The sequence below is a fragment of the Siphateles boraxobius genome, unplaced genomic scaffold (assembly GCF_051911475.1).
Source record: "Siphateles boraxobius isolate OS27281-9 unplaced genomic scaffold, OSU_SipBor_1 48, whole genome shotgun sequence".
Classification (NCBI taxonomy): domain Eukaryota; kingdom Metazoa; phylum Chordata; class Actinopteri; order Cypriniformes; family Leuciscidae; genus Siphateles; species Siphateles boraxobius.
Genome location: NW_027509119.1, coordinates 5,457,452 through 5,469,143, shown reverse-complemented (window position 1 = coordinate 5,469,143; position 11,692 = coordinate 5,457,452). Strand labels below are relative to the sequence as shown.

The following is an 11,692-nucleotide window of genomic DNA, read 5'->3' as shown; positions in this document are numbered from 1 at the left end:
TTTTTAGGTTGGCCCTCGTACTACAAGATTGGTTACTCAATGCCTATGTACCCATTTGACCTTTTTTGGAAGCTCTTTCTTCGTAATGCCCAACGTGGTTGATGTGTCCCGCACTGCTGAACTCTTTGCCACCTTCGTCAACAACCCGGTGGTGGTGTGTTTTGTAGGTGCCATTATCCTGGCTTACCTGGTGGTTGTGATGTGGGCACGAAGAAAGGACATTCAGGATGCAGTCAAGGTTTGCTGGTTTTCTTAAAGATTCAATTTGAGATACTTAAAGATAATTCCAGATTTTGATTGAAATAAGAAAATACTATTAATAAGAAAAACTTCTTTGTTTGACTTTAATGTTAATTTGCCAATTTAAAGGTGAAGGTCACAGTACTTGAGGACAATGATCCCTTAGCTGAATATCGTTACTTGTTGAGTATCAACACAGGACATCGTCGTGGGGCCTCCACCTCTTCTCAGGTTAGTGTCGACCATATTTTGTTGCAGCATTTTTTCAGGGACACTTTTGTGTCGTTCAAAATTAACACTGCCATAACTTTGTTCCAGGTGACAGTGACTCTACAAGGCACAGAGGGAGAGAGTGAACCTCATCATTTGACTGACCCTGAAAAGCCAGTGTTTGAAAGGGGAGGACTGGACATATTCTTGTTGACCAGCCCTTACTCACTGGGAGAGCTACAGAGTATCAGGCTCTGGCATGACAACTCTGGACAGCATCCTTCTTGGTAAAGTTAATGGGAAATGTGTCACACTGTACTTTGTCAGATTTCCTGGGAGGCATGTTGTTTTCGTCTGTGTAATTTCAGTACTTCCTGTATATGACTCTTTTAAATTGTTACAGGTATGTTAACAAAGCAATGGTACAGGACCTGAAAACTGGGCAGAAGTGGCACTTCCTGTGCAGCTCGTGGTTGGCCATTGACTTGGGAGAATGCACACTAGATAAAGTATTTCCAGTTGCAACAGAAATGGACTTAAAAAGATTTAGGTATGTAGCTGTGAGATGACAAAAACGTTGGGGACATGTTTGGTAACAAAAATAACTAATTATAATTTTCACAAAATGTGGTACAAAATGTTTGTTATTTTCTCATTAATGCTTAATTTATTGTCTCTAAATGTTACAGTAATTTGTTCTTCATGAAGACTGCAAAAGATTTCCGTGATGGTCACATCTGGTTCTCTGTAATCAGTCGTCCCCCAACTAGTAATTTCACACGGGTACAGCGTGTCTCCTGCTGTTGTTCGCTGCTGCTCTGCACCATGTTGACCAGTATCATGTTCTGGGGTATCCCCTCAGATCCCTCAGAGCAGACCATGGACCTAGGTATGGCCAATAAAACATTAATCTAATGTCTTACTTCAACTAGAAAGCTCTTATCAGCACAGTATAACATGTCCATTCATAGCTGTGTCCCAATACAGGGGCTGCATCCTTTGCATCCATCCTTCGGCCACGCCTTCAAAGTCTGCAGAAGTCGAACCGAGCATTGTTAATTGGGAAGGTCTAGCTTACGGAGCATTGCTCTTGTCTCCTGAGACAGCTGCTGTTGACAAGTGGCAGTATGTTTGTTCTGAACTTTTTTGAAAGTTATATTTAACTGTCTTGAAAAAAAGTTATCAACCTGTCAATCTTAGTAAGATATCTCAACATTGGAAGTACTTTAATCTTTTTTGTGTTGTTTTTTACATTTATATCGTTAGATAGAGTAAATTGATCCCGAACTCTTACATTTAAAAGTGTAATTGCTATTTTCTCTCAAAAAATCTAGTTTTTATTAGGGTTGGGTATCTTAGCGATTTTAAGGCTTTAAGGCTGCAATGAAGCACACAACACAGGAGATTCAGAGAAATAAACTGTATTTAATCATATATCCATGGACAAACTCAGGTGAATACAACAACATATAACATTGATGACATGGAACAATCAACTGGGGAAACTAAGGTCTTAAATACAAGGAAGAGCTAATGATAATTTATAAATCAAATATAGATTAATCCTTATTAAAGTTACAGAAATTAATCAGTCAGTATCAGTGAATAATTTTCTTTTGTCACTTTTGGGATATAGGCTTAGGGTGTAGGCTTTGTGGCCTGGGAAAAATACGCATTTGTAGGCCGCATTTGAAGGAGCCTTTAAAATTGGACATCCTTCATTGCGCCGCTGTGGTGCATTTGGCCTTTGAATGATGCAGCCTCTAAACTGGGACACAACTCATTATTCAATCCGGTACACTCTGTACTGCATTTGACTAGGGGATTTTGTACTCCAACAAGGTTTGCTGAAGTCACCCTTGTCCACTAAGGGCACAAAGTTTCAGATTTATGAAACAATTATGCAATTACATGTGCCTTGTAACTCTTTTTTATGCCAATAGTTAATCTCATAGCAACCCCTAGCTGCACTGTTAGTAGTAATTAAGTCATTAGTGGCGTTTCACAATATAACACAAAGTTTAAAAGAAAACTGACAAATGATCAAAATATTTGTTGCTTAGCTCTCACGTGGGTTTTGTCTAGTGATTTAAGTAAGACTCTCTTCTCTCCGTCTGTGTTGATCTGGGGTGTGTTTCCCAAAGTCAACTATGTTCACAATTTCCATCTTTACCAATACAATTCAATTACACTTGCGACCACAGTTGGCTAACAATGATTTTGGGAAGCGCACCCCTGGAAAATAAGTTAAAGGTGAGGGTAGGTAAAGTCTTTGAAGGACACAATGGCAGGGATCGATTACTATGATATAAAACACAAGAGGTCCTGTAGAAAGCAAGAGGGCCCTTGTACATAAGGGTCTTTATATGCTAAAATGTCTTGGGTAGGGTTGCACCAGCCGTTCGTAAGTTCTTTCTTAAATTGAAATGTAAAGTCCACACTAGAGGCTTAGTAACTACTAGCTAGTTTGTAACTAACTTTGTACTTTATTCGTTTGCACCATTTGTTCTTAAGGCAGAACATCTCCATAAAGTAATGGGTAGCCGCATATTATGCCGTTTCCCAATATTCCAATAGCACCCTTCAAATACGTGAGCAGAAGTTGTGTTGAAATGCTGTGAATTTCAGTTTATCCTTCATTCTTACTACTTTTACTCACATAACAAATGTTAAAAAATAAGTTTCCATTAAATACAATACTGTTATAGTCTGGTGTGATGAAGAGAACGCACAACGAAGAAGAATACATTGGAACAATATTTAATGATTAACTTGGAGAAGTACAAAGAATATCACAACCAAAAACAATTACAAACCATAAAGGAGAACACAGGGTATATATACATATGGCAAAAAAGGGTTAGGGCTAGGGTTACAAAAAAAACAACAAATGTCATTTATTGATTATGACTGATTTTATATGACACACACAACACGGAGCGATGCGCACACAGTGGCGTGCTGTAGGACGTGTTCTTGTTAAAGAGCATGGTACATGGTAATCTTTTTACATAATGTTCTGTCTAAGCGAGAGTACATGTTAGCATTATCATATACTGTATGCCTAAAGAATTGAAGTCTGTCGACAGAAACAAGAACTTATTGATGCAGTTCAGTCAGTCAGTTCAGCCAGGCTTCCGTAAATATTTAGTTTACGTAGATAAATAAATACGTAGAGTTATGCTTCAACTAAGTTTACTGGTGCGACGCAAACATATTTAGTAGTGCGTAAGTTATAACTAATGCCGAGTTCAGACTGTACGATTTTAGCCCCGATTTTGGCTCGCTGACAGGTTTTGAGAAATTGGAGACAAATGCCCAAAATCACAGGCAAACCGGTGCTCGTTCACTCGAGTGACAATCATGCAGTGTGAATGAGCAAAGACGGGATCTGAGAGAATCGCTGACGAGTCACCGACGCCCGTGAGATATTTGGGATGCTAAATATCTGGACCTGTCGGCGATTCACAATCCTGCTGTGTGAAAAGTGTTCTGACTGAAAACTACATCGGCAATGACCGACAGCCAATGAGAGAGCAAGATACAGGACAGCAGGATGTTCAGGGAGGAGTTATAGACCAGAATATCAGTATTTTAATAGATAGGCCTACATTTACAATTATATCGAACAGAAACAAAGCACAAACATTTGCATGACCAGCAGCAACAGCAGAACATTTGCAAAATTATTTATTTACCCCCAACTCTCTTTGCAAAACACAGTCCTTGCTCCCCTCGTCTTCCCAACCATTTCCTCCTGCATAAACTGTTTATTTTTCTCATTTTCGCTGCAAATCAGCGCACAGACAATTTGGATCACAATCTTCTTGTAGGCTATCATTTTTAATAACAAATTCAGTGTCGCGCGAGAACTCCGGTCTCACGCACGCGTGATCTTCCGTTATTTCCTTATCACCTCTGGCGTTTTTTTGGTTGTGAAACGTAGTTTGCGGACCAGGGAGAAGTTGTCGGCGATTCTTTCTTTTGTAAAGTCATGCAGTGTGAAACCTCCTGTCGCCGATCCATCGTGCAGTGTGAACACACCAGCAACTGAATGTTACCCCAGATAGTAACGCAGTTTGAAAACAACAGTGACACAATTATTTTGAAAATCGTGCAGTCTGAACTCGGCATTACATAAAAACTAGGCTAAGTTGTAAATTGCGCAAAACTGGTGCAACCGGTCCCTGATATCTCTATATTCATTCTAGATTCCTGTAGAGAAGAGAGTACTTGGCGGTTATGTCATTTCCATGAGGGTTTCAGTGGGACCATGCCTGCTGCACACTTACCATGCATTTCCTCAAATGCCTTAGACATTTTATTAGGTCGGTGGTTCCATAATGGGGTCCCTGGTTTTGGATGCTTGGTGTCTCGAAATAACCCCTTGGGGATCTTTAGATTTGAGGGTTTTATCACAGAATCATATTAATACTCATCTAAGCCAAAAGCGTTGCCGATTTCCATATGGAATTGAGCCCTACTTAGACCTTGATTTGGTGTAGAGTAGTAAAGGGATCTGCAGCAAGTCATTTGAGAGCACAATATCCTTTAGGATTGCCATCACTTCCCTCATTCTGGTAACAGCACTTACAGACATAATTTAAAGGGTTTTTCTAAGTCTTTGCTTGACTCAAAACATAATTACATTTATAATAATGTGATTTCTGTCCTTGCATGGGTTACAGGTAAGATTGAGTTCACCTGGCAACAGGTCATGATTGGCATCCAAAGTTCCATTATCATGTTTCCTATCAATCTCCTTATTGTGAGCATCTTCAGAAATGCTCGTCCAAGAGAGCAAAAGTCTAAATTGTCCTCAAAGCAGCAGTCAAAGACAGATCTCACAAAGCAAGCCAAAACTGGACGTGTGTCTCCAAATCGGCCTTCACACTATAATCACAAGGATATCACACCTGACACTGTGATAAAGGCAAGTCCTACTCAAGAATTCGATCCAGCTTAGGTCCATCTCTCACTCATAACGACTTTTTAATTATTATTTTTTTCAGGACATCAAACGAATTGCACAGTCACTCTATAAGGTCATGAGAATACCTGTTCCAAGGATAGAACTGGACTCCACCAAAACAGATATTAACAGTCTGCTGTCATTGGTTGAAGAGATAATTTGCCAACACAATCAAGTTGGAAATGAGTTTTACACTGACTCTTCTAAAAAGGAGCAAACTCTTGTGGCTTCCCTAGGGTATATAAATCTGAAAGGTGAGTCCATCCATAGCAGCCTGTATAATATGTCTTAGCTCCAGAGAATGTGAAACATGAACTTTAATGTCAATTAAAACTTGAACTTTAGTTAGAAAACCACTGGCATTTGTAAAGTTGGGTTGGATAGAGCAACCCTAACTTTGGTGAGTGTCAGTTGACAGCTAAAGCAATATTCTTTTAGTTAGTTTTTTTTCAAATGGAGCTGGGAATATTCCAAGTTCCTAGTATTCTGGAATGCAGTATGACTGTAATGCTTTGAGGTTGGAACTGAAGTATTCCCACCTCCATTCCCACTTCCACGTGAGTATTCCCACCTCCAACTTTAAATGGAGCTCAGCATACATACATACATTATTATATGTGAAACAATATTTTTTGTTCCTCTTGCAGAGAGCAGTATTTGTGAGAGCTCAGAGCGAAATGAAAAGCACAGCATCTACAGCCAGTATCTCTACAAACAACTCCAAAATGTGGAGAAAGAGCTGAGACTGCTGGGGCCTTCACCCTTCTCTAAGCCAGATGGCTACAGCCGGGCTGTATTGCAGGTCCAAGGCATGAAGAACCTACTTGAACCTCATGTCTCCTCCTGTTCTGCCAGTGGTCTGCATACTCGTAGCTCCAGCCCAACAGAGGGCAGCAGTGGAAACAGCAAAAAGTGTTGTCAGAAAGGCTTGCCCTGGTGGTTTGTGTTCGTTGGTTGGTTTCTTGTTGTAGCCACCAGTGGTGTTTCAGCATACTTCACTATGATATATGGGTTGACCTATGGCAAGGATCGCTCCATTAGCTGGCTCATCTCAATGGTGGTGTCATTCTTTGAAAGCCTCTTCATCACTCAACCTGTAAAAGTAAGAGATGGAATAAAAAATACAATTCATGAGACCTTCCTTTTTAAATTTAAGATTGTACATTTATCTGTATTGTACATTACAGATTGTCCGTTTGTTGTTTTGTTGCTACAGAGACTTGTTGACCTTGTATTGTTTTTTAGGTACTGGGCTTTGCAGTCTTTTTTGCTTTGGTACTCAAAACTGTTGATCAAGAAGAGTATGGAGATGTCACGATTGACGGGACTCTACCCAACACCGGTAACGAGTGCATTTACAGTATCTTCTTTGGTAATCACATTATTAGTGTGGCAAAACTTCAGATAAAACGTCTGTCCAGATGATCCTGATGCAGTCAGAATTGCCAGGAGAGACAGCACATGTAGTTTCTATCAGCCTCCTCCTCCCACCGACATAGAAAGGATGAAAAACAACATGATCAAGGAGCAGAAAGTTTTCGCACTCATCCGGGAGATTCTCAGTAAGAAGGACACAATTAGTCTTTAATTAATTGAAAGATCAGCTTGTTTGACAGCCTCTTACATTGCAGTTTATGTGGGATTCCTGTGGATGCTTCTCTTGGTCGCATATAGTCAGCGAGATCCAAATGCATACTACCTCACTCAGCACATCCGGCAGAGCTTCAGCAGTGGCATTTCAGAGAGTATGAACCATAAAGATATATTCAACTGGGCGAAATCCTCCTTGCTCGGTAATCTGTTTGGGAAATATCCAGGTATTTCCTTCAATATGTATTCTCTACATACTTGATCAAGTTTAAAAATTGCTTGTTTATTTTACCTCTAGACCTAAATGTACTTTGTTTTATGTTACATTTCCAGGCTTCATAACCGATGGAAACTCAAAACTTGTTGGCAACGCTCGACTCCGTCAGGTTAGGGTGAAAAAAGACTCTTGTAAAGTTGCCAAGACCATGGTGTCCGCTATTCCTGATTGCCATGCCCCATACTCCTGGGAAGCGGAGGACATGAGCTCTTATGGTCCAGGCTGGAACCAGACTAAAAATGTGAATGGCTATCAGACTTTACCCACACCGTGGCACTACCAAACTCAGGCCAAACTCCGGGCAAACTCTGTTTGGGGTGGATTGGCCCTTTATAGGGGTGGAGGATTTGTGGTGGACCTAGGCCCGGATAAAAAGAATGCTAGCAGGTAGCATAATGTGTAACAGTATTTAATCTACAGTAGTCGTAGTAGTACAGAGTGAAGTGGATCAAAAAAGTTAATCAAATTTGTCCTAAGACAAGAATGGGTATTGTTGTAATTCATGTATAACTTTGATGAAAGGTTTTGATCCACTTCAAATGTTGACTACAGTAGTTTCAAGCAGAAGTTAGAACAATTGATCTTTCCTTTCCCATCCTACAGACTTCTAAAGTATCTTTTTGACGACATCTGGCTGGACGTGTATACACGGGCTGCCTTTGTGGAGTTCACAGTTTATAATGCAAATGTGAACCTCTTCTGCATTGTGACTCTCATATTTGAGACCACAGGAGTAGGTAAGGCATCTCCTGTTGAAATTCTCATAAGATTCTCATGTTCTCAAAGTCTGGACTCACAGTAATTTTATTGTTTTTGCAGGTGCATTTCAATATCGCAGTGAGGTGCAGACTGTCCATCTTTATCAGTCCACTGGTGGCTTTCATGTATTTGTTATGGCATCAGAGGCCATCTATTTCCTCTTCATTCTCTACTACATGTTTGTGCAGGTCAGCTCTCCCATGGAACACAAACATAAGATGGTGTATTTGCATCAGTGAAGTTATAATGCACAATATCTTCTGGATTTTAACAGGGCAAACTAATGAAGCAGCAGAAATGGGCATATTTCAGAAGCAAGTGGAATCTTTTGGAATTGGCCATCATTATTCTAAGTTGGAGTGCATTATCTGTGTTTGTCAAGAGGACAATATTGGGTAACCGGGACATTGACTACTACCAAAATAACAAAGACATGTGAGTGAAAGTCTTAAACTCTTCCAGATCAATGACTATGTTCAGAATGGCATGCTAGACTTCTACATAATGCACAAAATAGACTTGAAATTTCATTGGAATTTATACAACTGCTTCTCTAACAGGTTTGTCAGTTTTTATGAGACGGCCACGGCAGATGCTGTACTGGGCTATCTAATAGCCTTCTTAGTTCTCCTGGCCACCATCAAGCTGTGGCATCTGCTGAGACTCAACCCCAAGCTACACATGATCACCTCTACACTGCAGCGAGCATGGACAGATATCTCAGGCTTCATCGTGGTCATGACCATCATGTTTTTGGCCTATTCCATTGCTGTGAGTATCATATTCCTTTACAATTTGTGGAATCTAGACAACGATCAGGGGCAACAACAGAGGCAGCTCTTGGAGGGCCACAATTCTACAGAGTTCAGTCCCAACCCTGTTCCAACACAACTACCTATGGAAGCTTGCTTCCACCACAGAATAAGTAAAAAAGGTAATTGCCAATTGGTAATTGTGTGAGTTTATATCTCGCAATTCTGACTTTTTATCTCAGAATTGCGTAAAAAGTCGCAATTGCGATTCATAAAGTCAAAATTGTGGGATATAAACTCGCAATTCTGAGGAAAGAAGTTGGTCTTTTCTCCTTATAATTGAACTTTATTACTTGCATTTCTGAGAAAAGATCGCAATTGTGAGATAAAAAGTCACCGAAACAAGCGTTCATACCTACCAGTAATTTCCAAGTAATCCGGAAGAACATGATTACCTGGATGAGGTGTGTTTAATTAGGATTGAAGCTAAACTCTGCAGGACTGGGATCCTCCTGGATCTGAGTTTGAATCCACTGGCCTACAAGCTCCTGAAAGAACAATGTAGCAGTTCACACTACTTATGCACTATATTACAAGTCTTCATAAGTCATACGATAGCAGCATGAGGTACAAACTGAAATGCAAAATATTTGCTGGAAATCTTGATTGCCACATCTTGTATATTACGCACATTTATTTTGATGGCGAGACATAAGAACCAGTGCCATTTGATGCTAATTTTGAGTATGCATAAGAACATTTACATGCGTTAGTCTGGTGATGTACATTTTGCACTTTTACGTTTGTCTGAAATGTTTAAATTTTGCATCCCATTAGTGCAATTTAATGTACGGTTGGAGGCTCTACTCGTACAGAACTCTGCTTGAGGCTGCACAGACCATTATTTGCCTACAACTAGGTATCTTTAACTATGATGAGGTAAATATACTGGCCTATACTGAATTACACTGCCAGTCTGGTTCAGAACTTGTATTGTTTATTGTATCATTTCCTTCTGTCTACAGGTTTTGGATTACAATCCAGTTCTAGGTGCTTTCCTCATCGGATCCTGTATTATCTTTATGACGTTCGTAGTGCTCAACCTCTTTATATCCGCGATATTGGTGGCTTTCAATGAAGAGCAACTTCATCCCACAGTAAATATCTCAATTAATTAATCCAGTGCTGTGCTAAATTTGTCACCTTTCTAAATCAGTTAATTAAATGGTCATCTCTTTTCCCTCAGCCCTCCGAAGAAGAGGAGATTGTAGATCTGATGCTGATGAAGATCTGCAGTCTCCTTGGCATCAAGTGCAAGAAAAAGCTTATCGATGCAGATGCTTCAAAGACTACAGCTTCAGTCATATCCTAGAAATGATGCTTATCTTTATAACCATGTGATAGTCAATCCAAGCTTTATTGTAAAATTCCTCTTGGTCTTTGGATACTCTGTAATTGTTCTTGTACATTACTATAATCTTAGAAAGCTTATTCCATTTATCTTGCAGATTGTTTCCATTAGGTCAGTGGGGACGTGTGTCAATGCTATTATTACAAATATTAAGCATGAAATATGGAACTCTGTCTGGTCATTTTTGCCCTAATACATCACTGAATTGCATCTCAGATTTAATCTCAAGTCAGCTTTTCTGAGTGGATAGCAGATTCATTTTCTTTTTTTTCTTTTTTCTGTGACATAATTCTAGAACAAAACTTGCAGTAAAGTGACCATCTGGGAAATTGTTTAAGCTATTTAAACTAACACATTGCATGCAAGTATTGACACACGAAGGGATCTGAATCATATACACCACCAATGTTTCTGCCATGCATATAAGTCTATTTTTTTTAATACAGCAAGTCAATCAATACAAATTGACTCAGTCAATGACTTCTATAAAAAAATTGGCTTGTGAGTGACTGTTTTTCAGGCGTCAACTTCAAATTACTTAAACAGGACAGTATCCACATAACCATGAAAAAGAAGGAACAAAAAGGCCTTTGGGTGCCCAGCCATTATAAATGTCTAGAATGTACCAGACATAGCAAAAAGACCTAAATCCATCAGTCTTGCAAATAATTCAAGTTTGGAGACTTTTTTCCCCATTGGTTTCATTGCCAACAAAGTTTTAGCAACTATCAATATCTGTAATGTGTATTGAGGAGTCTATGTCGGACTCTAGAACAACATGCAAAACGGTTGTGAAATTTGGCATTCTTATTGGACAGGCATTAACTGGTGGCAATTTTGAGGTCTGTCTTAAAAAAACTCCCCAGAACCTTTATTCAGGGTACCTGGTTTCAATTTCCATTCAAACAGAATCACTTTCCTAGTTTAGTTTTGCGGTTTACCATGTTAAATTCAGATGATACTGTATTTAGCTTCACTGATGCAAATTACAGCATCGTATTTCAGTGTTTCATTAGAGAACTGACATGTTATAGAGAATTAAGAGGAAACAGATGGCCTTTGATGTCATAACATTAACAAATACATGAAAGTATTCACTACGTCTGCACTGCACTACGATAACTCATCTTACCGTTTTTCTCCACATTTGGGTCAAGTAATCTTGAGACAACATATATCAAACGTTATCAAAGCTTTTTGAATAACCAAAACAATTTCAGTGTAATTCAGGTATCTTCATTCCTGATCCTAGATATATATTTTAGACATCTACTTTTATTGGAAATCCCCAATCAGGTCATAATGTGCAGTAAGTTTGAAAAACTGCTGGCTCAGATTGTGACCTAGTCAGACAATTGTTTTTTATGAGGATGTCTTGGTGGTATTATCAAGACCATGCTTTAGGGACTAGATAACTTTATTGCTTGAAAAAAAAACAAAAAACTTGTGTACTCAACCTTACAATGTGCATGGCACAGATA

At 39.3% G+C, this 11,692-nt stretch overlaps 1 protein-coding gene across 1 annotated transcript in view; it reads left to right on the top strand.

The window, feature by feature from the left end:
* pkd1l2a (polycystic kidney disease 1 like 2a) overlaps positions 1-10,705 on the top strand; it is a 31,856-nt gene extending 21,151 nt beyond the window's left edge. Inside the window, exons 23-41 of the mRNA XM_077201650.1 lie at positions 8-238; positions 370-471; positions 559-737; positions 854-1,000; positions 1,140-1,339; positions 5,139-5,383; positions 5,463-5,676; positions 6,070-6,524; positions 6,668-6,764; positions 6,844-6,984; positions 7,054-7,239; positions 7,346-7,676; positions 7,893-8,026; positions 8,109-8,236; positions 8,323-8,483; positions 8,609-8,819; positions 9,638-9,739; positions 9,826-9,957; positions 10,047-10,705. Coding sequence (XP_077057765.1) covers positions 8-238; positions 370-471; positions 559-737; positions 854-1,000; positions 1,140-1,339; positions 5,139-5,383; positions 5,463-5,676; positions 6,070-6,524; positions 6,668-6,764; positions 6,844-6,984; positions 7,054-7,239; positions 7,346-7,676; positions 7,893-8,026; positions 8,109-8,236; positions 8,323-8,483; positions 8,609-8,819; positions 9,638-9,739; positions 9,826-9,957; positions 10,047-10,172 — 3,522 coding nt within the window. The 3' untranslated portion in view covers positions 10,173-10,705. The remainder of the gene's footprint in view (positions 1-7; positions 239-369; positions 472-558; positions 738-853; positions 1,001-1,139; positions 1,340-5,138; positions 5,384-5,462; positions 5,677-6,069; positions 6,525-6,667; positions 6,765-6,843; positions 6,985-7,053; positions 7,240-7,345; positions 7,677-7,892; positions 8,027-8,108; positions 8,237-8,322; positions 8,484-8,608; positions 8,820-9,637; positions 9,740-9,825; positions 9,958-10,046) is intronic.
* The last annotated feature ends 987 nt before the right edge of the window (positions 10,706-11,692 follow it).